The sequence below is a fragment of the Camelus bactrianus genome, chromosome 34 (genome assembly GCF_048773025.1).
Source record: "Camelus bactrianus isolate YW-2024 breed Bactrian camel chromosome 34, ASM4877302v1, whole genome shotgun sequence".
NCBI classification, from domain to species: Eukaryota; Metazoa; Chordata; class Mammalia; order Artiodactyla; family Camelidae; genus Camelus; species Camelus bactrianus.
In genome coordinates this window covers 10,015,001-10,042,843 of record NC_133572.1, presented here as the reverse complement: position 1 = coordinate 10,042,843, position 27,843 = coordinate 10,015,001, and the positions used below count along the sequence as shown (strand labels likewise).

Sequence of the window (27,843 nt, the reverse complement as noted above, 5' to 3'; positions counted from 1 at the left end):
AATTTCCTGCCAAAGATGCATAACCTAAACCTAACCACAAAAAAACAAAAACAAAAACAAACAAACAAACAAAAAAACACTGCAAACACAAATGGAGGAACATTCTATAAAAATTCTATAAAAATAACTGGCCCATATCCTGCAAAAAGTGAATGAAACACTGAGCAATCCTTGTAGAATGAAGATGACTAAAAGACATATAAAGATTAACATGTGATTCTGAAATGGATCTCTTTGAACTAAAAAAAAAAATGTTATTTGGACAATGGCTAAACCTGAATGAAGCTTGTGGATTAGACAATAAGAATGTAACCACAGTAAAGTTCTCATTTTGAGGACTGCAGTGTTGTTGAAACCTTTGAGGACAAGGTCCTTGTGGGTAGGAAATATTCAAGTATCCAGGGGGTGGTGATGCGTCACGTCAGTCACCCGTTTCCTTCAAATGGATCAAAGGAAAAAAGTTCTACTGCATTTACAGCTTTCCTAAAAGTTTGAGATTGTTTTAAAGTTTGGGGGAAAAAAAATTATAGCAAAAAAAATTTTTTGTTATTCTCGTTTATAATCAATACAGGTTTCTCCCACTATCCGAAAGTAGAGTGTTCCTTCTAAGAAATCTTTTGTCAGCTGAACTAGCACAAAGCAAAGAGCATTACTCTTTTTTTCAAAAGTCCTTATTATGTCCTTTACCTTTTACAAAAGACCTACATTAGCATGGGTAACAGCCTTTTTATCATAAAAGTGAAGATCTTCTCGGACTTCTTTCAGTTAGCCAAAACAGGTACTAATGTAAGTCTCTCATAAAAGTGAAGTGGTGAAGGTAACTGAGTACAGAGTACAGGGGGATACCTGTACTCAGCGGGCAAGATAATCAAGACATCACTACTAAGATCAGAATGACATAAAAATAATTACTTTCATACCATCTTTCTTCCCTAGTACCTAGAGCATTACGTACACACAGGCAGCTCTGGTGGAAAGCAAAGAATAAAGAACTTGTACTCAAATATTCTGGATTTAAATCATGACCCCAACGCTTACTAATTAGAAGATAATACACAGGTTACTTATGCTCTCAAAGCCTAGTCTTCTCACCCATGAAGTGAGGATAATAACCTACCACAAAGGACTACTGGGAGAATTAAAAGAGGCAATGTTTGCAAAAATATCCCATTCAACCTAAATAAATATGCCTATGTTAATTTAAGTATTAAGGAGAAAAAATACTGGATTCAGATATAAAATCCACACTAACTTAAATGTGGGTCAAATAAATTTTACTGTTAAAAAGAAATCTCCAGTGAACTCCACTTGGGAAATCTACAGAAATCTAAAAAATTTTAAGTTCTATTCTTAACTAATCTGAACTACAGTCAAATTGCCATATGCAACCTAGTAAAGAATATGCTACTTTATGGTTTTTTTTTTAAAGCAGGCATTGACTTTTGTAACTCAAAGACAAACTTCAATGCCTTTCCATCTCACAAAAAAGTAAAACAAGAGTAGGGATTCTGGAAATGTGATTTACGTCATTTCTCACCTGAAATCTATAGACTCAAAACGCCTTGAGCAGTTTCCAAGAGACTCCAGTTAAAGAGATTCCAGTTTTCAAGAAACTACAAAGAGAGAAGCCCCAGATTTGGAGATCCAAAAAACAAAACAAACAACAATAACAAACAAAACCGAAAAAAGGCAAAAAAGCCATCTCAAATCAACAAAGCATAATTATCAAAAATTTTCTGGATTTCTTTTTTCCTTTCTCTTCTTTTTTCTTTTCTTTCGTCCATTTTTTTTTTAATTTTAATTTTTGGTGGGGGAGTGGTAATTAGGTTTATTTGTTTGTTTAATGGAGGTATTGGGGACTGAACCCAGGACCTCATGCATGCTAGGCACACACTCTACCACTGACATATACCCTCTCTTCTTTCTATCTTTTTTTATACTTTAAGATCACATCATGAGACAGGATTGGTTTTTAAACCCAGGTAACCAAGGCAAGCCCAAAGACTGGATGGAGTATGAGAGCTGAGGTTTTCAAAAATACGAAAAGACAAAAGAAAACAAACCAACACACACAAAAAAACCCTTGACTCTGATCACTTGGTGATAACTCCCAGGTCCCCACCTCTTGATGCTCTGAGGTAACATCTTCACATCTACATGAAGAAATCCCAGAGGAAGGCTGGCTTTAACGAGCCACCCCAGAAAATCTCCTATTTGATGACATCTAAACCTACTCTCACACCCACTGAAGTCTGGATATTCCCATCCTCCCTCAGGATAAACTTCATCTTTCTGGAAACAAACTGCAGCAGTTAACATGTGGGTTGTGGTAATAAAACAAAAACCTTTCGCACAGACATAGGCAAATCAAACCTGAGAGAGTCACGTTAAAAGTCACGCCCCAGTTATCAACTTGCCTCCTCCTGCATTACAGATCGAGTGCCCCAGTGAGCACCAGCAGACAAAGTGTGGTGGGGGCTGACCATGCAGCGCTGGCATCAAACCACCTGGGTTTGAACTCTGGGTCCGCCACATTAGCTCTGCCTGACCAGCTTTTGGCAAGTTACTTAAAACCCTCTGTACCTCAGTTTGCACATCTGTACAAGAGGGATCATAATAAAATCTTCACAAAGCTGTTGTGAAGATTAAGTGAGATACTGCAGAAAGCATTTAGCATAGTGCCCGGCACACGGCTACAGCTCTGTTACCCAGCACCCAGGGACGGTGTCTGGCACATAGCAAGTGTTAAATAAAGAATTATTGTGCAAGCACCCCATGCAGTGCCTAACTTTAAGATTTCAAAACCCATTCAAAAAGTTTTTTTTTGTTTTAATTTTTTAAGATAACTTTGCAATGGAAAATCACCGTCACCAAAATCAGAAGCATTCTACACTAAAGTTATGTCTCAGCACAAGTGGCAGAAATGAACTCCCAACATTTTGATTCTTATCTAAGTTCTTACGGAGAAAATAAAAGTTACAGTGCAAGAGGGCCAGAACCCAACTACCACAACTCATTCAAGGTGCAGTTTAGGTACAACTAATTTCTTAAATAGACAAAAAATAAATGGAAAGCGACTGCCTACCACAATTGCAATTATTTTAATTGTAGCACTGGCTTGATGCCCAGCTCTGGAACCAGACCTAGCTCCGTGAAGGCAGGGACGACCCTTCTCCCTACGGGGACACAGCTGTCACCTACCCACTTACAGCAAACACTGCCAGAAGAAAAAGCAGTGTTTAGCTTTATGTTTGAGTTGGAGAAAGTCAGAAATGAATGTATTAAGCAGAAAATATCTTAAACAGATAGCACTAAACATGGACATAAAAATGAACATTAGAGGGCTGCTCCATTTGGACATTTCTCATGTCCAAATTTGACCAAAAAAGAATGTTTTCCTTGAAGGGTTTTAGCACAAGGGTCAGATTCAGTCTCAAATGAACCATTTATTTAAAAAAAAAAAAGATTAACCAGAAGTATATACATACACTACAATATAAATAAGTGATTGGACCAGTAATAATTTTACAGTTTTCTTGTGCTAATTGTATTTTCTAAAATTTTTACAGTACACATGAATTCCTTCATAAGAAAGGGAATAAAAGTTCATTTCTTCAAAAAAAAAATTACAGTGTTTATTTTAAAAGACTTTTAATTAGAAAACTCTACAAAAGGCACCAACTAGTATATTGCATAAATTAATACTAAATGATTTTTTCCTAGCACATAAATATTTCAAATAACCCATTTTAGCACTTTAAGCTAAACCTCTGTCTAGATTAATGATTAATATCAGTGAAGGGAAAAACACCCATGAAATATATATGATTTAATTTAAATAAAGATAATATAACAAAACTATGATCATTTAAATAAGCTGCACAAAAATCACATTTACTCCACATAGCAACTATACTATATTGCTACTTTTCAACAAATGAATGGATGTGATTCTAATTCTTGCAAATTAAGAAAGTAAAAGTGTTTTGTCAATCATACGTTAATAAGAAAAAGAAAGTAAAAACAGTGTAATTGTATTCTGGAAAGGAAAATTAATAAACTTCTAAGTTTTGGGGAAATAGTACATCAAATGGTGTTCAAACTCACAGAGCCATACCCCGAACACGCCAAGGTAAGACCCTCTGTCCACTCCTGCCCCCCATCCAGCACCTTTCAGGATCTCCAACCTAGGGAACTCCTACGTTACTAAAGTCCACATTCCAAAGATAGAACTAGGGTTTAAAATATAACCTGCTAAAGGACAGTGAGTAAAGGAGAAAGGATTTGGTGAGGAAATCACCTGCCTTTACAAAGACAAGCTTTTACCATCCAACCAAAGTTCTGGACCATCTCATGAAGTCTAGACCGTTTAACTAGAACAGTCACTTTTAAAGAAAAAGTATCTTCTAAAAGTGCCTTTATGTGTTATATACAATTTATAGCCAATTTTCTCAAAACTGGCCCCTAAAAACATAACTCTCCAAATAATATTATTATACACTTACTTGGTACATTGTGAGTATATATGTAGTAAGTATGTAATAGTTTATTAGGTACTCACAATGTAACCAACAATTTACATCCTCTCATTTAATCTCCAAACCACTTTATGAGGTAAGTGCTACCATTATAACCATTCTACAGATTAAGAAGTTTAAGCACAGAGTGATTAAGTTATTTGCCCAAAGTCACACAGCTAAACTGAAGATCCGGGATACAGATATGCAAGCTGTAATAGTTAAACTAAGATCCTTGTCCTTTAGCTCCATCGTGGTTTTGCTATGTTTGAATAGCAGTGTTTGCACATTTTTAGGACATCAAAACTAAGTTTTCTTGCCAGAAATATTTTCTAATACCAATGAAATTAAAAAAAAATGGTGAAATAACCTAAGCACTTCTAAAAATCTACCTCTAAAATCATACAGTTTACATTAAGTTATATAGCTCAGAGACCGGACAACTTTCCCAACAGCACGACCACTCTGTGGAGACAGCTGTGTTAACAACTACCCACGGAAAGCCAGCATCAAACCGCACAGGGTATTCTATTAGGGGCGTGGAAGGGAGGTTTTCGTCTGGTTTGTCTGGGGGCGTCTTTGGGGTTTGGTTTTTGTCGTTGTTCTTTGCAACCAGGGAGCCAGAAGGTGAACGAACGAGTTGGAAGTTGGAAGTCGAATCCTTTCCTATTCCTTCCGCTTATAAAAATAAGGATTAAGAGCCAAGTGTGGCTGGTCCACGTGCCCAAGAGTCAGGTCTCCTCAGCGCGGCCCGCGCGCCGGTGGCGCGGCGCCGGCGCCGCCGCCTCCCGCCCCGGCGAGCACGCGCCCCGGGGACCCCCGGCCAGGGCGCCGGCGCCGTGAGGCGGGAGGAGGCAGGGGACCTGGGCAACCGAGAGGGGAGGGGGCGACCGCGGGCCCTTACCGAGCTCCGTACCCCGCTGGTACGCCGACATGGCTCGGCAGCCTCAGCCCCGGCGGCTACTGGCGCCCGCCCGCCTCCGCGTAGCCTCCCAGCTTCCTCCTTCCTCCCGCCGCGCGGCGCCCGCGCGACCCGCCCCGCCCCGCCCATAGCCCCGCCCACCGGGGGGAGCCTCCGCCTGCCGCGCGGACAGGATCTCTGGCGCACAGCTCCAGGTGGGAACCCCGCCGTGTCTCCTCTGTCCTCTCCGCGAGGTGCGGAACTCCCGCACTAGCTCCCGCAAATCATGCTGCTAAAACTCGCGCTCAAATACTTAACTTGCCGACTGCACTGAGTAAGGAAAACTTTTCACCGTAGGATTACAGAACAAGAGAGGAGCGGATCCTCCCAGTTACCGTCCTCTGAGACCGTGCAGAGCTGCATGGCTGCGCATGTCTGAGCGGTCCTATACCTGAAAGGGCAGCCAGCGGTGATCCCCTGGCCTTGTGAGGGGGGCCAGCAGGCAACTGGGGCCCCGGAGCCCTGTGACTCTAATCTAGACTTCGTGCAGAGCAGCAGCTGTGTGGTCTGAAAAGCCAGGGGGTGGGGAGTGAGAAGACCCGGGGTCTCAGCCTTTCTCTGATGAGTGCGACACTGGGCCATCAACTGTCCTTCTAAGCCTCATTTTCCTCATGTTAGAAAGCAGCTTCACAATTTCTTGGAGCTCTGAAACTCTGATTCTGGGGTACCAGGATTTTTTTCAGCCTGAATTCTGTGACCAGGAGGTTAAAGTTGTCTCGAGTCATTCAACACAGGCTACTAAGTCAGCTCCACTCTGCTGAGAGAAGGAAAACTCTTATGACTTGCTTACCATGGCCCAGTTACTGTACCAGGTATTTTCAGATAGATAGCATTCCAGTCTCAGAACAAATCCTGCCAAGTTCATATTTTATCTCCATTGCTCTACCTGCAGACACCAAAGTTATGAACAGAGGCATCCTGGTGTAGTGGAAACTGAGTAGACTGGGAATGATTCCAACCACTTAATATACCATCAATTCCACTTATCGATTAGGTGGTGGTTCTAGGGATGTTACTGCCTGTAAAATGGGAATGATCAAAATAGATTTGCTCTGCAAAGTCATTGTAAGTGTGTAAAGCACACAGTACAATATACATCATGGCACATAGTAAGTGCTCAACAAATGGAAGCCATTTATGTATTGTCAGGTTCACACAGCAATTACAGGCTACACAGGAAAAGAAACCCCAGTATTATCCCCCTACACGGAGCTGCTTCTCAGCCTTGTCAGCACAAGGCTATTGCTGAACATTTTGGATGTGTCTAGATCCTATTCATAGTATAAAAGCATTTTTACCTGTTTTTATCTTAACCCTGAAAGCCCAGAGCTGGCCTGGCATTCACAGCTAGACCATCCCGTTCCCCAGTAGAACAAAAACAATTTCACAGGACACCATCAGCCAAGGCCATTGTGCTCATGGTAAATCAAAAACAAGACCACTTGTAATCATGTCTGAACTCATACACAAAATGAACATCGCCCAAACTACAAAAATGACCAAACACACCCCTATCCCGGCTAATATAAGTGACTGTCACTTCTACACGTATCTGTTTTAGCCACACCTCATTCTTGTATTTTAGGTAAGAATTAAAATGCCTGGTCAGAATTATCACCAATTCCTGCTAGTATCAGTCCAAAGCAATGGTCCACTTCGTTGAACCTTCCTCAAATCACCTAACACAAGCCCAAATCCTAGTCATTTCTAACACTTTCTTACTGAGACACCTCACGGTTCCCCTGAGTGTTCTCCCTCATTGCAGCGTGTTAGTAAACCCAGATTTATCCAGCTACAGGTGGTTCCTCGTGATCTTTGGCTGGAGAGCCCTGACATTCCTGAAAGATACAAAGACAATAAATGGTATCTTATTTTTAGAGGCAGATACAACTGTAAGCCAGATTCTTAGGGCAGTCATTTATAGGTTCCTGAGGTAAAAATCCACTTAGATTATGGACTGTCAACCAGTATTTCTAAATCGAGTGGGGAAAAGTGTAGAAGCAGGGAGGACTAGGGCAGAGAGTATGAATATCAGAATCAAAGTATCTCAGAACTGCAGAGAGACTTATAGAACATCTGATTCCTACTTCATGGTGAGATAAGAAAAATAAGAATTATATTGAGTCTTTTATGAAGCTGAATTTATTCAATTTAAAGAACAGTCCTTTATTCTGAGACTGTGTCCTTCACTACCAACTTGGATTTTAAAATGCCCTTTCTTTTATGAAGATTGTAGTGGTAGATAATCTTTCCTTTTTAATAGCCTCACTTGGCAAGATTAGTAGACCGTTCTATCTTGCCCTCCCCCTGCCCCTTTTTAATCTATTGGTCTGCCAAATCCCAAAGTTGAGGAATCACTGATAGAATAAATATATAATGCTAGCTAATATTAAGTGCTTCCTATGAGTTAAGCCCTTTCCATCAATTATTGATCACCAACCCCCACCACCCCTCCCACAAAAATCTGTGTGTGAGAACTACTTTTACAGATAAAGGAACTAAGGCTCAGAGAGATCAGGCTGTAATTGCTAGAGGATGGCTCAAACCCAGGCAATATAACCCTACAGACCACATACTTACTCTTCCTACTATTTCTTTGGACAAGCCACTTAACCTCTCAGAAAGCTTCCATCCGTATATAATGGGGGGGGGGCAATATTACCTATCTCATTGGGTTATTGGAGAGATTAAAAAGTAACAATATTTTAAAACCAAGCAGAAAATCTAACATAAAAAGACACTTAATAAATACTATTTCCACATTCATCTGCAGACTTAATCAGTTATTTTCCACTTGACCAAGTTCTATTTTCTCATTAATTGTATGAAGTGATTCAACCTATGAAGTATTATTACCGTTCATTAGCTATCATTTAGATGCATACTTCAGCCTTGTTTACACAGGTAAATATGGTAGATGCCTCATTTGTTTCTTCAAGAACTCCATTGATTTTAAAGTCACATTGGCCTGTGTGGTACTATGTTATACCGGCAACTGTGTATTCCTAGAAGCAAAGAAAAGCTAAGCCTCCTATTTGAGACAGTTCTCACCCCAGTAATCCTTTTTTTTTTTTTCAGGAATTCCCCCTGGTGTGAGACCTACACGTACAGTAACTTACGTAGTAATCACTTTCACCAATAGAATCACTTTTTTGTTTAAAAATATCCAGGTGTAAAACATCGGGTTCATACTAAAGAAATATTTTCCACTGGTCTGACATTTTCGATTTCCCATTTTGTTCTGAAAAAAAAAATTAAGTATTTCAAAAACAAGGAAGTAGATAACAAATTCTGCCGAAGGTTTACTACAATGAGGACAGAAAAGTGACCACTAGGTTAGAAACAAGAAGTATACTGGAAACTTTGACAGATGCAATTTTAGTAAACATATACTCGAACTTTTTGCTAAAGTAAATTGAATTCTACTATAGGATTCTACCGTTATAAAGCGTTGCAAGCAGACCAATGGCCACTGAAAGATGTCCATGTCCTAATGGCTGGAACCTGCGAATGTGGCCTTACATGGCAAAAGGGACTTTGCAGATGTTTTTAAGTTAGGGATCTTAAAACTGGAGAGATTATCCAGGTGGGTCCAATATAATCAGAGATGTCCTTTTAAGTGAAAGAAGGTGGCAGAAGACTCAGATTTGAAGATGCTATGTTGTCGGCTTTGAAGATGGAGGAAAAGACCGTGAGCCAAGGAATGCCAGTGGTCTCTGGAAGCTGGAAAAAGGAAACAGATCCTCTCCTAGTTTCCGTAAGAAACGCCCGTCTGCCAACACCTCGACATGAACTCAGACTCATTTCAATCTTCTGATCGCCTTAACTATAAGGTAAATTTGTTGTTTTAAGCCACAAATTTGTGGTAATTTGTTACAGCAGTGATAGAATACCAATCCCCAAGGATACCAAACACTGGTTGTTCCCACAGCCTGCCAGGCGGTCTACACATTAGTATGTATGAGACTATCATGACAGACAAGGTTACCCTTAGGAGATAACCTAGTAAAATCCCTAAAAACATGCCCTCTGTTGTTAGAAGCAGGCAACAGTCATAAGCAACTCTTACTAATCCGGCAAAAGCCAAAACCTAGAATGACTTAACCGGCTAACCAGAGAATGTGCAAAAAGCACCTAATAATTACTACAACACTGTCAACCAGATATCTGATCAACAAGAACATTCTAGTCACACAAGTATAAGCCATGGTTTGACAGAGCACCATGGCCAGAAATTCTTCAACTTACAAATTCAAAACAACTTTTACAGATTTCCAGCTGTATGGCCGCCAGTGTTGCTGTAAACATGTATCGGTACAAGGTCTTCAGACTTTAAGGAACCTAAGTAGAAGAAATTCCCTTTGGCCATAAACTTCATAAATACCAAGCCATTTCAAAATTCCAGTCTGGTACATACAAACCTCAACTTTATTTAGGAAAAGTCAGACTGTGATTGGAGTCTGAGCAATCTCTGGAACACTGACAATACTGCCACTGCCAAGCAGAGGACCAAGCACGTAGCAAGTTGACAGGATAATATGAGCTCCTAGGAGACAGGGTGTGGCCCATCACTTGGCTCTCCCAGCGACACACCTCTCTCGGCCCTCTCAGGTGGTCACAGCCTACCATGCTTTCTTCCAGTTACCAAAAACCCTCAAAAACTTATCTTATTCTTTGGTTGGCTACTTCTTTTAAGGAAGAGTCATCAAGGGTCATTCACAAGATAAATGAGAAAAAAAGCAAGGTGGCAGAGATGTATTCATTTGTCTAGAGAATTTCCCAATTACTAGTTCAATATTCCCTCCCTATTAAAAAAAGTAAATGTATCACAAGTCCAAAGTCAGTTGACCCATTTTATTAGAAGCTTGGTCAAAAGGCTTTTTGAATAGCATCTGAACTTTAAAGGATAACGCAAAATAAACATTGCAAAAATCTTATCTGTATATACACACATAGAGGTGCACTAATGTGCATTACTGTTCACTCAACCTTAACAGATTTCCGGTGGCAGTGGTATATTTTGAGTAATTTTTCTATCTTTCTGCTAATTCTGAATTGCGTTATTTATTTTTTATAACCAGCATGTATCATTTAAGTAAGTCATTATTCTAAAGTTTTTTTTAAAAGGCAAGTCAAGAATTTCTATCCATCGAGGAGGAAGAAAAGTAAATGCAACTCTAGCAAAGCACATGGAAATTTCAAAAATCCAGAAGTAACTGAATTTCAAAATTAGGAAACAATATGTTCACTATAGATTCTCTAATCAGGTTATCTTTTGATATAGTTATAATGAAAAAAAACTTCCTGGAGATTTCCATTTATAAAACTCAAATCTACCAATTCTCAAGAAATACACAGAGTTTTGTTTTGGAGTCATTTTATTTAGACAACTAAAAACAATTAGATGTTCAAAGCAGTGTAAAATGAAAAAGAAATCAAACCAGGTACTTTATCATGTATTCCCTCTTCTTTTTAACTAAAGCAAAAAACCCAACTTTCTGCTTTAAGGGAAAAGTCAGAAAAATAGGCCACTATATTTTCTTTCTTCATAATATCATTAACAGCCACAAGAAATCTAACTATAATAAGAGAAACTGGATGTTGGCTTGCACACATTCATTAAAAAGACAACAAGTCATCATTCTACAAGGTGTATCTCCATCTGTCTTCAGCTGATAGTCCTGCATTTTCACTTACAATTTCCACCTCTAAGTTGGTTAGTTCCAGCACTGGAGCTAATTCATTTTCCTCATTATTTACTGCTCATCTTTGCCATAAGCAGAGAGTAACTGTGGAGGCTGATGCTTCTCTCTGCTTGCTTGTTTTAGTCCTTAAGTTATACACTATGTGTAGGATCTGCCAGAGGCTCAGGCCTTAACTTCAGGAGTTGAGCTATAGATGGAATCTGAATTCTCTGAAGCAATTTCTTCTACAATTAAAAAAAAAGTCACATTAGTCAACTTAACAAAGGAAAGAAGCAAATCTACATTTATGTGTAACGAGGGAATAAAGAAGATTTTTAAAATGTGCTGAGGAAAGGAAGCACAAGAGAAGAGGTGCACGTGCCAGGAAGGACGAGGCTCGGGCCACTGAGGCAGCAGCTAAGAAAGAGTTCACGCATTTTCCCCATTGAACTCTTTCCCACCACAGCTTCATCTCCAAGGGGCCCCTCTTCCGGACTAAATTTTCAATGACTTTGACGAGCTAGTAAACACTGAATTAATGTCAGATCTTTGAAAGATCTGGTTTCCTCCTTTATTTATACTATATTTATACTTCAAACAATATTAGATGATCAGGGCACATTACAATTTGTAACTCTAGATTTGAAAAGAGCACTTGGCATGTAGTGAGTGCTTATTAAGTGTTAAGTAACAATTATAATTGTAACACTTTATTTATTTTGGGACCCACCTCCTAAGTTAGACTCTAAATTCTCTAAGAGTAACAGCATTAATCATGTCCGTACTTGCTCCCATGCAGCAGGTTTTTAAACATTTGTTTTATAAACATGTACATATAAATACATACATGTTCAACCTTTCCATTATTTAAATATATGTTCATAATGAATAAACTTCCCGTTGTCAATAAGTAAAGCTAAAATACACTTCAATTTTCAATCCACCAGGACTCTATAAAAGTTAACCGTTAGTATTTACCTAGCTCCTCTTCTGCTGTCTCTGGAAAACTGATCTTCGGCTTTGCCAGCTCACCACTATCTTCTTCTATGAAAAGAAAATGATGAGCATGTGAATTACAATACTACCAGCAATTTCAAGCAGTTAACGAACAAGAAGAGTACGCCAAGACTATGCCAAGCAATGAGCTACAAAATGTAACAGGAACAACTCTTTTTTAAGTAACTATGATTATAAAGCAATATGCTTTCCTCAAATACTACTTTTAGATCCATATTACAACTACTTTGGGGTCAAAAACTCAGTATTTTTATTAAAAATATGTCTGCTTTATTAGTAAGGATCAGCAAGTAATACTATGAAGAGATTAAATATACTTACTTATAATTCTTTATATTGCCCTCCAGCAAATTTTGAATTAGGTCCATTCCATTCACCAAATGATTTAGTGTAAAAACTCAGGAACAGAATAGATTGTACGATTAAAAAAATTTAAACAAATGAACACACTGCCAATTTATAATCATGGGCTTCTCTTTGCTTAAACCATGTTATACAATGTAAAATCTATAGAAGACAGAAACACTAAAATAGAAGTAATGATGAAAAATGATACAAAGTCATGAACAAAAATTCTTACCAGGAAGCACACATTTCCAAAGGCCATACGTTTTTCCTACCACAGTTTGCCATAGTCTCAGTGTTCCATCCTCAGAACCACTGGCATAGAGTTCTCCATCAGGACTAAATCTCACACAGTGAATAGGACCAAAGTGTCCTTTGTAGGATTCTGAGAAAGAGGAGGAGGGCTATTAGATCATTTAATACTTGAATATTACATTAAATATTGATAAACTAAAGAAAATACTATCTATATTATTGGAAAGATGTGAAATTCATTAGAACAAATTCAAAGAACTATACCTAATTAAAAATAAACTGATTCTCATCACAAAGTGGTATTTCATGCCTATCATTTCTTAAAAAAAAAAAAAGCTTCCTGTTTCAATAAAGATAAAGAGCAAATGAACCCCCCTCTAAAATCTACAGAAAGCAGACCTAAATTCTATCAATTCAACCCCATTTCCAAATCCTAAACTCTGCCTATTTATGAGGGAACCGAGTCTTATTATAACTACAGAGAGCCACCAGATGGAGCTCTTTTACACACTCCGCCTCTTCATTTCCTATTAGACTGTCTGGAGTCCAGTAGTCATTCTGCCACTCAGAACATAAAGACACCAGGGTCAATGCTGATCCTATACGGAGTTTACTGAGAAAACGTACAGATTAGCAGCAGTGTTGCTCTGTTTAGGGCATATCCTTATTTGTGAACTTTTCTCATTTATTCTAGTGCCTCAGCACCTTACCAGTTTTCAAAGTTCTTCACTAGATCAATATTCCTGTTCTGTCTTCAAGTCTATTCAACTCAAGGACACTGAAGCACTGTCTTCCCTCAGAATATCGTGAGAACAGTACCATGAGAATAGAAAGAATATGAGATCTTAGAGAGAATGGCTGGATCCAAGGCCCAGTGTTCACTAAATGGGACCCCCGAAATCAGGCAAATAATTTACTTCTCTTTTTCAAAGAGAATAAAATATGTGGCCAAAACATTCTAAAACTAATCTTAAATAAAAACAATGGAAAAGAATCTCTTATTTAAAAGTCACTTATATTCAAGCAATAAAGGGTGGACCATAAGCATTTAAAATAGATTCCATATGGTCCATTTGCCCAACTCAAATCCATCAATTTTCCCAAAGACACAAAACATAAAACTGTCTTTTATTCTTTGTGCATAATTCTAACAAGTTTAAATAAGTTCATTGGATGGTAAAGCAGTATAGCTAGAAATAAAGTGGTAGCTAAAAAATTCACTGAGGTGTTAATTTAAGTCTTAATTACATTTGAGAAAGGCAACTACGTCATTTTAAGGGCAGAAAAAGGACAACTCACCTAATTCTTCCCCACTATTATAATCATACTTATAAAGTTTAAAATCTTCACCACCTGCAACAAGAAATTCTTTCTCAGGATGAAGAGATGCAGAATTGATGGTTGCAGGTGCTTCAAAGGATTTAATTGGGTCCAAACTAGAAAAAAAATTTAAATAATATTAATAAATTTTGAATATTACATAAATAATACAATAATTAGTTACATTTAAACTAAACTCTGCTACCCAAGGAACAATTTAATAGTCATTTAGTCAAAGATAGTGACGTTTTACAAAACAAATAAGAACAAACCTCTAAATAATGCTAGCCAAAAAAAAAAAAAAAAAACATAAGGATACTATGCTCAAATGGAGTTCATCCCCAAAATACAAAGACACTTCCACAGAGGAATATCCACCTTTTGTGTAGTGACTATCTTCCTGTAAATGAGTGCGCTGGCTAATTAAAACTGTACGGCTAATATATTTGGATTTTTGCTTTGAAAAAAATGTAATTCTGCATTTTTTAATTCTTCCATGACAAGCACATATTACCTTTGTAAACAGAAAAAGCTTTTACAGTAAGTAATTAATATAAAGGATTATTTGTATATTATTTTCAACTCCTCAGAATTTATTAGTTTCTGCAACAGGAAAAACTAATGCCATGAAAAAAAAACCTGCTAAAAATGGCTCAGTTTTTACTATCAGGCTATAAAAGAACAATAAAATAAGAGACTAGCAATGTAATAACAATCAATGCATAAAACAGGCTTCACCGAAATATCAATGAGTTTGGACATCAGCCCCGTGGCAGTCCTCAGAGGCCTCCAACATAAAACACTAGAGCATCCCAGCTCCTAACGCTGCCACCTCACTCCCATAACCGCACTGCAGAGCACGAAAGCGAAAGTCAGGCATGATGTTCGCAGGATCACTGAGTAGCAAATTTCTGGCTCAAACATTAGAATATATAATAGGCCAGCAAACCTCTGCCACCAAAATGGGATTTAAGGCAATGTATTATAGTAGGGTTGCATGCTGCCCAAATCCAGAAGCAGCCAATGAACACAGTTGTACAATTTAATGGTTCTGGGCAGTAGCGTTCTATTATCATCAGTTCATTGTGTGCATGAGCTCCTTTACATTCTTAATTGCTCTTCTCCATTCTGACTGCCGTCTCTTTCCTTCTGTCATTCAGTGAAGCTTATCAACTCTGCAAACGGCCCTTTAGAGAAAAGGTCAGGACTGCTGGTCAGAGTATAATGTGGTATTTTCTTTAAGGAAATCAAATAAGTGGCATGTGTACTAAGAACTTTAAATACACTCCTACCCTGTGTTTTGTTTGTTTCAAACTAGTTTATTTAAAGATTCCACTTTCACTCTTCAACAGAGTTTATGTATTTCTCATATGCTGCTTTACTCATTAGTTCATCTACTTCTGAAGGGTTACTCAGTGTCACCCTCATCAGCCAACCATCTTCATAACAGGAGGTGTCGGCAAGTGCTGGATTTTCTGCAAGAGCTTCATCAATTTCAGTTACTTCTCCTAACAGAGAACAGAGTTCACTAGTAGCTTTCGCACTTTCCAAAGCATCAAACTCATCCCGTTTGTTCAACTTTGTCCCAACTTCAGGCAGACTATAGTAAACTATACCTCCAAAAGCTTCCTGGGCAAAACTGCTGATTCCTACTGTTCCAACCCATTTTCTGTTGTTACCCAGTCATGTTTGTCTGTGAATCTACACATGAAGAGCAGAGCAAGGCCAGCAGCTTCCAAATGGTGCCCACCCTCAGCCCCCAGGGCCATGGAGGGCAAGGAGGGGAGGTGCCCAAGGTGGTGCACAGGCTGCACACAAACATTCCTACCCTTTGAACTGATAATTCTACTCACAGGATTCTCTTGCAAGGGATCACTCAGAGAGGTACCACAAACCTCACTGTGTTGAAACAGGGGAACTGACACATAATTTGGTATAACCTATAATGCAGTACACCTAGTAAAAATGTTTTCAAAGAATTTTAATGCCTAAGAATATTTTTAAATAAAAAAATAAAAATTATACTCATTAGGGTCCTAGTAACTAAAGAAAAAAACCCACACAAATATACACACACACAACAAAGAAAAAGGACTAGCAGAAAAGACAGCTACCATCAACCTTCTGGCACCTATGGCTATAGGATTATGGGCACATTTTAAAAAATTGTATTTTCCAAATTTTGAAAATCATTTAATATATTTATAGTCACAAAAATTAAGTCTCTTTTAAAAATAATCATTAGGTCTATGCTATATTCGGCAATAGAAAAAAAAATCACTACTTCTCTATTTTAGTGAAATAGCAGAAGCAAGATATAGAAATGAATAACATTAATTACTGCACAAGTTCAGTAATCCTCCTAAGAAAAATGTAACTTAAAAGTTGTTCAATTTTACCAGTAAATGTCCTAATTATCTGGAAGTTAATTCAATTCCTTTGATTAAGGTATACCACATTCTTTAAAAAACACATTAATAGTTATAAAAATATTTCCATCCACATTACAAAGTATAAGCCAAGATATGACTTTAAAAGAGTTAAATACATTAGCATATGCCTTCCAATTTTTAAGTACCCTAAACTGTCCTTTGATACCAGAAAAGAAAATGAAGGTGTTTCTTGGACATACCTTACTGCACTGTGAAAAGCAATAGATCGTCCATAAGTTATTACCAAGATCTCCCCCTCAGGAATATATTCCATACTGCTAACAGACATATTAAAATTTAGAGATTTCACTTCCGTCATGGTAGCGTGATCCCAAAGGCTGCCAGGGGGAAGGAGGAGAAGAGGAAAACAAGGTAGTATTTATTCATTTCAGGAAAAAGCTTATACCTTACATTGTATCTGCAGATTAACCGATGAAAATGATCACAACTATAGTAAAACAACCTCCATTCTAACTCATAAATTACAGGTGACACTGAGAGATTTTCGGTTCCTAGAAGACATCAAATTATTTGGTAGCTTGTTGGTGAAGTCAACATCAATACTTTAAATACACTTTGCAAATGATTCAGCAGAGCTATGCCATTAAGGCACTTATCTCCTTATCTAACCAGTTGTAGTGTCGCTCTAAGTAACAGTTCTTACACTCTATTTTCGTGAAACTCCAGTTCTTACACTCTAGTTTCGTGAAACTCCACGAAATCTTTCATAAGAAAAATACATTAGGAGTCAGCTTACAAAATTCTGTATAGAATTCAGGGCTTTAACAGACCCCTATGGCAGCCTGTCCACCGACCCAGGTTAAGTGCACCTGCTTATAAAGGTGTCAGTAGTTGTAATTGTCTTGTGAATTCTGCTCCATGTTTATAAGTAAATGGATAGTTCCAGAAAAATGTCACCTATGTGCAGCGTAAGTTGTAATGTTCAGAGGCAATTCTTCCTATATAGTAGTTACAAAAATTTTTAAATATAAACTCCAAGGTCAAACACTTTTCAAACTTTAAATTATTAAAGAAAAATTACTTACCGAACAGTTTTATCATCAGCTGAAAGAATCTGTTTATCCTCACTGCACCATAGAGCCTTTTTAATACCAGAGGTATGACCACTGATTTCCTTAGGTTCTTAGGATGAAACAATTTAAAATATACTTGTTAATATTTGACTTTTAAAATTGAGCAATATTGGGGCAAAAAAATGTTTTAAGTTAGACTGCAACTTTTCAAAGCCCAGCACAATTCAAACTTGATGTTTACCCAGAATACACTTAGTTTTTTCTGTACTGAAACAAAAATGTATCTGCATGACAAGGACCCAAGAACTATGATGCTATAGGTAGCTGGGATTGAGTACACCACTCTCTCCAGTCTACTTTTCTACTTTCAAAAGCATTATTGTACTGCAGTGAAATAAAAAAACTAATGTGACATAATAATTTAATAAGAACATTGACACTGAGAACAAGAGAGCCTGAGCTAATTCTAGTGCTATCACTTATGCTAGGACCTTCAAGCCACTGTTGGCAAAGCAAAGCATCAAAAGAACCTGTCTCTGTTGGAGACTTTCCCTTCAGAAGACTGAAAAAACAAAAAACAAAACGCTCATTATCTCTGGGCAAAGCAGATGTTGGAAGCAATATCACTCAACACAGCTTTGACTAGGGCAAGTCACTTATCCTTTCGAAGACTATGTTTCTTCACCTGTGAAATGGGATAACAATAATTACAATACCTCAGAGGTTAAGAATCAAGTGGGAATATACAACTAAAGTTTCTTTTTTTTTTTTGCCTTTTTTTCTCTTTTAAAAAAAATAGTGATCGATTTACTATAGGTATCTTACATTAAATCCCCTCAAGCGACAGTATCTCTATTCCCACAGTTCTGTGTGTGGGAGTCTGGAGGCTGGCCAGTGGTGGACATGTCCAAAGAGACAACACTAGACCAGTACTATGATCCCAACTTACTCTTTGGCTGTGTGTTTGTGTGGATAGCGAGACCTGAATGCAGAACACAGACAGACACTGCTATCAGACACAGATGAAAACCATGCACACATTATAGCAGCCATCATCCAAAGTTTCTAACCTGGTGTCTGACAGGAAAAGCCCAGTTACTTGCTCTTATTTCAAGTGCTAGGCAGTGGAAGAGCCACTTTCAAAAAGCAGTGTTGAGAAAGGTCAAAGGAGACCAAAAACATCTGTCTGAACCTGAACTACCTCGCTGAGTCGGACAGGCACACTCACTGATTGAGGGAGGTCAGAGGACGCGGCTGTGCTGCGGCGTAAAGCTATCAGAGACAACGAGAAATACTCCGAGGTGCCAATGGAGAATGTCTTATTAATTTAGTTTGTTTCTTCACCTTAGACGTACTTTTAGAACAGGTATCTCAGGAATAACTGCTTAACTGCCAACTTAGCTTGACTCTCTTACAAATTTCTAAAGTTTACTGACTAACGAATAAACAATAAATGCCCATGATACAAAATTTAAGATACGAACTAATATATAATAAGTAAAACAAAATTCTGTTCATTATACTTTGGTAGCTTTTAAAATATATATATTATGTGGCTAGAAAAGCATTAAAATACTACAAAGTAGAGGTGAATATCTGGCCTAGTAAAGAAAAGGTATCCCTCAGAATTCCTCTCAAATGAGAGAATTCATAATTGATACATGTCACTACCAAAAATTTTTTAACACATATACCATAAACCTTACCAACAAAATTTAAAAACAAATGACAAACCAGAATAAAGAAACTTTAAAACTAGTAAGAAAAAGATGATCACAACAGATATATGGCCAAAAGGATGAACACTTAGTTCAGAAAAAAGATACATTAAAATGATATTCAACAGTATTTTAATCTCATGAATAATCTTTAAAGTTCACTTTAATATGACAAAATCGTTTTTCTTCTATTAAAGTGGCAAAGGTGACATTAGTTAACAGTGTTTGCTAGAACAGGTTAGCTATAGATGTATTTTTCTACTTCCCTGGCGGGCTCTTCGGTAACATCTATCAATGGTTTCCAAGTGTACCTCCCTTTTGTCCCAACAATTCTATTTCTATGTAGGTATCCTAAGAAACAATGTGCAAATATTTGAACTGTAAAGATGTTTAGCATAACACTGCTTATAACCTTTAAAATCTGTCAACAGCCTAAACAGGATGTAACAGAAGATAGGCTAATTTACTTATTCACAGGACAGAGACCCACACAATCATTAAAAAGAGTAGACAGAATATGTAAAGACATGACAAAACTGTTACTGCAGACTTTTAACAGTTCCTGAATACACTCACGCAGTTCAAGAATCTAAACATGAAAACACAAAAAGAATTCTTACCTTTCTCACCCAAAGGTAACCACTCTTTCCAACCAAAAGGTAGTTAATACTGTTATGCACCTTTTTAGACTTAACATCATGATAAAAATTTATTAGCATAAAATTTTAAATTGTAGGAAGGCTATACAAGCATAATGTAGAAAATAATCAATATTTTTAAAAAAAGACCAGAAGAACATGAACTTGAAACTAAAGACATTAACAGCTTTTAATAATACTGGATGATGGATTGTTTTAAATTTTTTTTTTTTTTGGTGGCTACCTTTATTTTCCTAACATGAGTACTAAACATGAATTCCTTTAACTAGGAATAGTTATTTAAGTTAAAATATAATAAAACCACCAATATGTATTAATTAACTTACCTGCTTCAGGTTTGTTCAAGTCATATATGCGTAACAGTTTATCCTGTCCCCCGGTTAACAAGTAATTACTATCCTGAAAACACACACAAGCAAAATGTTACTACATTAACTACTGTAATAGTTACATCTCTGAAACTTCAGCACCAAATAAAATCCACATAAAGCTCACAGATGTCACAAAGATGCAGACAGGCCAATTACTCAGTGTCTTCTGGACACTGCAGAGCATTTATTTTTCTCATAAATGCAAAAGACATTTAAGCTTCCCAGTTCAAACATCACACCACATGGCTTCTCTTAGACTGCCCTGATCCTGCTCCCCTCCCTCTGGAGCAGCATTTCTGTGATAATCTAAAATTTATCCTCTCCCTTCTGAAAGTAGTTGGGAAACATTATTTGGGCTTTTTAGATGTTTGTTGCTATTGCTGGAGGATCAATAGAGGAGTTCTAGGGTTTCTTAAATGTCCTATAGTACCTACCAAGAAAAAATACAGCTGACCCTTAAACAATGCAGAGGTTAGGGGCACCACCCTTCAAGCAGTTGAAAATCCATGTCTAAGTCACTGTTGGCCTTCCATATACATGGTTTCCCTGTACCCGTGGATTCAACCAACCATGGACCCGTAATACTGTAGAATTTACTACTGAAAAATCTCTGTGTATAACCCATGCAGTTCAAGCCCCTGGCTTTCATGGGTCAGCTGTAAATACACATAATTAATCTACGGTCAAATCAAATATAAGCCAATATCGATCAAATATTCCTCAGAACACCAAATATATATCAGATATACAAACCAATCAAATACACAGTCACTGTCATAGCCTCTAATAACAGCAATTTAACCCCTAAAATAAATCCCATTTTCTGATACCTGTGTAAAATCCACAGTCTTGACAATGTGTTTATGAGCCAGGGTCATCAATTCATCTCCTGAGACAGCATCCCACACTTTGCTAAACGTGAAAAGTAAAACAAAAAAATAAACATAATAGTAATTTTGATGATTATCAAATAAGTTTATAATAATATGCAAAATGTTACATAAATGCATTGTAATATAAAAGCTGCATAACCTATCTAATTTTGACAATGCAAAAGTTCCACGAACCAATCCAGCCTTACTTTCACTTTACCCGTAGACATAAGATTCTTTTAGCAATACTGTAAACACTTAAACCAATTCAGTTTCATCTTTCCATTTTTTTCTCTATTCTCTACTCTCATGTACATGCAAAACAAAAAAATGAAAAACAAGAAATCCTTTAAAAATGTACAGGAGAATGAAAGGCCTTGATATAGGTTACATAAAATTTTAAACCAAGATAGTACAGATGAAAATATTCTCCCCATCTTTTCTTCAAAGTTGACTCTTAAAGTCTTAGTCCAATTAACTTCCCCACAAAATATCAGCCCTTGATTATATAATGCTAACAATGAGAGAATTTAGAATTTTAAATCTCTCCATTGCATGTTTCCCTAACCCATTCCAACCCAAAGTATGTGTCTATGTTGGGGGATAACAGTTAAATAATACTTCACAAAGATACTGTAATGGGTTCCCCAAATTAAAATGCTTAAAAAAGAAGAAAAAAAGAATTCACTTTATATCAGAAGTTATTGAAGAATAAACGAGAAAACTTTCTAAACAGGGCAAAGAAACTGTTATGAGAAACAAGCTATGTTCCATAAAGATTTCCATTTTAACATAACTGACATTTATTTTTAGGAATAAAGTGAACAATGAACAGTAGAGAAAGAAAAAGAAAAGCAGAAAAAAGCAAGAGTATCTTTTCTTCATTTACTCAATAAGCACACAATAAATACATCAAGTATATCATTCTAGATCCAGTGCACCAAAGGGAGAAAAAAACCGATCCCAAAGAAAGTTCCCTCCTTTACTAGAGCTTTAGCTTTAGCTGAGGAGAAAAACACATGCATTAAATAATACTTAAGAAATATAATTAAAAGACAAACACATATGGCTATAGAAACATATGCAAAAAAACACACCACGAATTATGCCAGAAAGCAGAGAAAATCTAAGCAGCAAAGCCAGTAGTCTTAAAAAGCAAAATTCCGGGGGAGGAGGGGGAAGGCTATGGTAGACAAGCACTAACAGCATGTACAGTAGTAAAGAAACATGAACCATCTAACAGGAATAAATGCTGACGATACAATATAAGCCTTGCAAAGGATACACTTGAGTCATTTGAGTGGCTGAATAAATATGCTCTGAGAGAAACAACGCCAACTATGAGTGGCTGCTACTAAACCCTCAAGTATTAATTTCTCTTTGCACAGGGAACCTGCTCCAAACTCTCCCATTTCCAATTCAACTCTCTGGCCCAAACCTACTTTCTCACCCGCATTTCGTATTATTTCTCTGAATCTAGTCACATCACATCATAAACCATTCCTCAAACAAGCCAGGCATTTTGTTCTATTTGTCTTTGCTCATAATGTCCCATTAAGTCTGTATTTTATATTCTCAGCTAACGAAGTCCTACTCATCCTCAGGGCTCATTTCAAATGCTATCTTTTTATTAAATCTTCTATTTAACTCGCCTCCATTAACCACTCCTTTCTGTTTTTCCACAGAATTCAGCTTATACTGATTACTATGTATAATTTTGCTTTGCTTTTACTTTTATTTACATATGTTTACTCTTAATCACAGGGAAATCAGTGCTAAGAGTTAACAAAGATTAGGATTCCAGATGACTGCAATAACAGAAGGTGTCAAAAGTGGAAAAAAAAATCAAATGTACCTGAAACTTCTACCCTACTCACATGATGACAAGTCTCAAAGGAACTCTGGGGGATGTCCTCTGAAATAATAATCTCAAGTATATTCAATCATCCCAAAGCCCTTAAAATCTAGTATTCTGCTTAGACCACGTCCAACTGGGGAGAAGGAAGAACTGGAGTGTCTAAAGTAGCGCCATCCAGAGGGCCAGTGTATCTGCAGTCTGTGTCTTCCTGTTGAGAAACAGGAGTAAAATGGAGGATGCCACTCCCTGACAGAGAATATTCTAGTCACCTGAACTAATTCTGGCACATTTCCATGATTCACAGTGAGTCCTTAGAAACGGAGTTCTAAGAATCTGGAATAACCTGAATCTTTTATAACATATCTTTCAATCTCCAGGAAAGAAATTGGTATGAATTAGCTGGTGGCAGGGATCAAATCAAAACAAGGGAAAGGATGTCCCCCAAGGGGCCCCCCTGGACAAAACAGAAATGGCAGGAAAGGCCCATACAGGAAGATGTTTAATGAAGCATCATTAACAGTATCAACAGCTAATCCTGTGTCATTTATTTTCTGCACAGCTCATGAAGTACCTGCCATCTGCCTAAATGCCTCTTATAATCCCTGTTTCTTGTATATAATAGTCAGTACTATCTGGTCAATACTTTTCCTATTCTGAGAACAGATTTACTTACCCCAAGTCTCAAAGGAGGGACTGCTTAACTTACTTCTTTAAAGCCTTAACAAAACACTTAAGCTATTTCAGGTGTATAACTGTCTAATTATCTTAACATGGTGACCAAGTCATTCAAAACAAAAAAAGACAATATTATCTTTGATTTATTGAGAACCTTATTCAGAGACAAATTAGCTCTTTCTATTGACTTTCACAAGAAAAAAAAAGCAATCGTACACTCTGGTTACCCATAGGTACCCAAACCTAGATCTATTTAAGCACTCTCTGGAAAGAGTATAGGAATTATCTGTATTTGTGGTACTCCTTCCAGATGATCTGATGGGAAGATAGTAGAGGTACCGAGAAGAGGATCAGGAGATGCAATGCTAACATTAACTTGGTGAATTAAAAGCTATAGAGGATGGCGTTTCAGGAACAGTATATGCATCAACTAACTCCGACTGCCTGAATTACCTCTAGATAACATTCTAAACTGACCCACAGACCTGCTCTCCTGAATATATTTTCTCTACAAGAAACAGGAACAAAATTCTCATTTAGACAGACATGATGTTAATGAACTTTCCGAGAAAAGTAAGAATGAAGGAAGAAAAAGAATTACCTAAAAATGATTGATACCAGCCATGATTAATCAGGTGAGCTGGGGAGCTATTCTTTAGCTGGATCAAGTTCTCTAATAGCAGGCCCCTTACAAATCATTAAAAGAGGATAATATAAACAAAGAATGCACACACTCCCATGCCTAACAGACAGACACAGAGCAAGTAAGGGCTATGTCTCAGCTAGCACTTACTTAGCATCTGCTGTGTAACAGACACTAGGCTGGACTCCAGGCACCTAAGTAGAGAAAGATGTGTCTCATCCTCCCAACAAAGATGTTGGTCTTATACTCACTTTACAGATATGAAAACCAAGGTTTAAGAAGCATCTCATGATCAAACTGAAAAAATACAGCATGGCTAGCACATAACTCAGGTGTGCCTAATGCAAATGCTGACATCTTTCCCACTACATCATGGCACCTCAACGGTTTACTTAAGGGGAAAAACAACCAGAAGTACTCCTTGATATTTAAATTTACATAAACTTCCTTGCATGAAACCAGAAGGTTTCATGGCTTTAGCCATAGGAATTCCAAAATAACAGATATAATTTTAGTCTAGTGGAGGTGATAGCTATCAGTGTTACCTTACACATGTAACATTTACACAGCCATTAGATATTAGGCAATATTCTAAATATTAGAAACATTAACTTATTTAATATTCATAACCAGTATTTGAGACAAACACTATTATATTCTCACTTTTACAGATGATGAAACTGAGAAAAACAGAGGTTACATAAAGTTCACAAGGTCACAGAGGTATTAAATGATGGAGCCAGCATTCATGTTTTTAACAACCACTTGTAAAAACAGACGCTAAGGCTTGAAATGTGAAGAAAGCATAAAAACAACACTGAATATACCTATACACAGACATGCCCTCAAATGTATGATTTGGGTTATTAATGTTGTCTTAGTGACCTAAATAGAGATGCCTGTGCCTCTGGCAGCAAGATAAAAATCCTGACTACTCTTCTCGGAACTCTATTAAAGTATTTAAAGTGCCCTACTTTTCCACACCCTTTCTTTCTCCATTTCAAAGTAATTATCACTTGAACAGTAATTTCTATCTAATTTCCTTTATTTCTTTTCCTGAGGACTGGTATTACAATTTGGTCAAATGTACAAATCAAGAGTCTTCAGGGATTTTACAGAGATGGGCATCCTCCCTAACAAGCTTCTGCACAGGTCTCTTAAAGATCAGAGCAAGATCATCAAGCAGGTGATAAAGCGTTTTGCTTGTGTAATTAACATTGCTAGGGCCAGATAATACAGAACTGAGGTCAACAAAAATGTATTTTTCCAGAACTGCAATGCAAAAGCTTGTCCCTTTTAATGCTAATTTCTGTAGTGTTTAAAATCCTGTTACGTCACCTAATTCTAATTAATTAAAAATACCACTTTATTAGCTATTACTATAACTTATCACCACCAAATTGGATCCAGTTTCATTAATGACGTTATAATAATCCACTTACCAAATATCTGAAATCTAGAGTTGTTAATTCCAACTTACCATCTCTGTTACAAAATCAATGACATTCATTCCCAATGACAATAGTCCAAATGGACTGAACAAAAAACAAACTTTGGAGGAGCTGAAGGGGAAAAAAATGGCTGAAGTCATGGCAGACACAAATGTCCCATAAGCAAAACCACGATCTGTAATTCATCCATCCTTTACCCTTCTACTTTAGAAAAATTATGTGTTTATTTGACAAACATAAGGAATTGAATAAGCCAGGGAACAAAAAATATACGACATGGCTCCTGACAAAAAAATGTAAGACTTATGTGCATAAGTACTACAAAATAGCCAGAAGCTTAATACAGGGAACAGAGTGAGCAAAAAGGGAATGGACACTTTCACCTTCAGCACTCTGTAAGTTTTCCTTCTCTGAGAATCACCTTTATATCCTATTTTTCACCTCAAATAATCAACACTCAGTCACATTACAAGCACACAAGCAGATATCTAAAGCAACATTTGATCTGAAGCTGTTGACAGGAATGGATTTACATAAAACCAAACAGTTTGTTATTTTATCAGTACTGCACACAATAACAGGGCAGAGCACAAAACCTTACAATGGGTTAGGCATAAAGACATAATAGTATCTGTTCACTGAAGGACAAAAAAAGTTCAGACTAACATTTATAACTTTTCTTACTGATCTCTCACCATCTCAAATTTAATCCCATGTAAGCATGGGATTATTTCTCCCTCTCCTTATTTAAAAATTTTTATTTATTTATTTTTTGTTTACCTACAATATTCACTCTGTGGTACAGAGGTCTATCAGTTTCAGTAAATGCATAGAATCATGTATCCACTACCACAATCAAGCTGCCTTCATTTTTCATAATAAACTTGGTATGTTTAATCTGCTTAAAACAAAGGAACAACACATTTGCAACTGTCTAGTGTGAAATTGCTTAAAAAAAAAAATCAAGACCACTGTTTACTATCCAGACTCTTAAGTCTAATAAAGTGTATTATATGTACAATAGCCTTTGACCTTACCTTTCTTAGCTTTAAACACTTAAAGGTCTAATAAGTCACAAACACAATTAGGAGCTAGAGGTATCAAGTTATGTAAGAGATGACACATACCCAGATGGGGAAAGTGGGTCATTGCAAGTTACTTTAACAACATGCGCAAAAGCCAAAAATCAGAATAGGTGAGGTGTATTTAGAGAACAATGCTAAGTTTAGTCTACCTAAACTGTGGGGCATGTGGCATGCCGTACTAGATGATGCTAAGGAACTAGGACGAGGTCAAATTTTAAACAGCTGACAACTGAGATTTAACCTTTAGGCCAGTGGTTAAAGGCTGCAAATCAGAGTCACCTAAAGAACTATAGGGAAGGGAAAAAAAAAAAAAAACCTGATGTTGGGGACTCCCTCCCAGGTCAATTAAATCACAATTTCTCAGACACATGATGCATCTGAGTATTTTTAAAACTTTCCCAGGTTATTCTAATGTACATCCAAGGTCATGAACCACTGAAAAAGTAGAGGGAAGACAGGAAAATCATTAGCTAGAGAAGTGACATGATATTTGTTTTCAGGAAGACAACTGGCCGCACCACGAAGGATGAATAGATAGGAAAGGACCAGTGGCAGGGACGTGAACAAATACAGCAATGGCAGAGGCATAAGAAATAATGTGGTCAAGAAACAGTCTGCTGGTGGAATCAACAAAGCTGACGATGATCTAGATGGAAGGGAAAAATCAAGAATGTTTAGATTTCAGCCATTAAGAACTTAGAAAATGAAGAGTAACTGAGTTGGCAGTTTCAAGTATGTCTAACAAAAATGAGAGTAAAATTGGGCTAAACGTGGGGCCACCAGCACTAGGACGTCACAGGAGTGTATACCGCTCAGCTAGTACACGTGGAGCAGTATTTGGAAGCACCACCACCAACATTCATTATCTGGAGTGCACGTTCATACTGCAGATTCCTGGGTCCCAATCCAGACACACAGAGTAAGTCATTTAAGTCTCTGGACATTT

At 37.3% G+C, this 27,843-nt stretch overlaps 2 protein-coding genes and 1 non-coding gene across 4 annotated transcripts in view; all 3 read right to left on the bottom strand.

Annotated features, from left to right (window-relative positions):
- DERA (deoxyribose-phosphate aldolase) overlaps positions 1-5,577 on the bottom strand; it is an 82,332-nt gene extending 76,755 nt beyond the window's left edge. The window contains exon 1 of one of the 2 annotated variants that reach the window (XM_074357651.1): positions 5,422-5,577. In XM_074357651.1, the coding sequence (XP_074213752.1) occupies positions 5,422-5,452 (31 nt within the window). In that variant the 5' untranslated portion in view covers positions 5,453-5,577. Of the gene's footprint in view, positions 1-4,117; positions 4,179-5,421 lie in introns of those variants that run through there. The other variant, XM_045510280.1, reaches the window with a different exon arrangement.
- Positions 5,578-10,838: 5,261 nt separating this feature from the next.
- Positions 10,839-27,843, bottom strand: part of STRAP (serine/threonine kinase receptor associated protein) — an 18,447-nt gene continuing 1,442 nt past the window's right edge. Inside the window, exons 3-10 of the mRNA XM_010946480.3 lie at positions 21,144-21,225; positions 20,269-20,341; positions 17,578-17,674; positions 16,732-16,869; positions 14,079-14,215; positions 12,760-12,909; positions 12,141-12,206; positions 10,839-11,407 (exon numbers count right to left, since the gene is read on the bottom strand). Of these exons, the coding sequence (XP_010944782.1) occupies positions 11,346-11,407; positions 12,141-12,206; positions 12,760-12,909; positions 14,079-14,215; positions 16,732-16,869; positions 17,578-17,674; positions 20,269-20,341; positions 21,144-21,225 (805 nt within the window). The 3' untranslated portion in view covers positions 10,839-11,345. The remainder of the gene's footprint in view (positions 11,408-12,140; positions 12,207-12,759; positions 12,910-14,078; positions 14,216-16,731; positions 16,870-17,577; positions 17,675-20,268; positions 20,342-21,143; positions 21,226-27,843) is intronic.
- Positions 18,432-18,612, bottom strand: LOC123614479 (small nucleolar RNA SNORA23). The gene has a single exon (XR_006721889.1). It is a non-coding gene; the product is annotated as a small nucleolar RNA SNORA23 (small nucleolar RNA).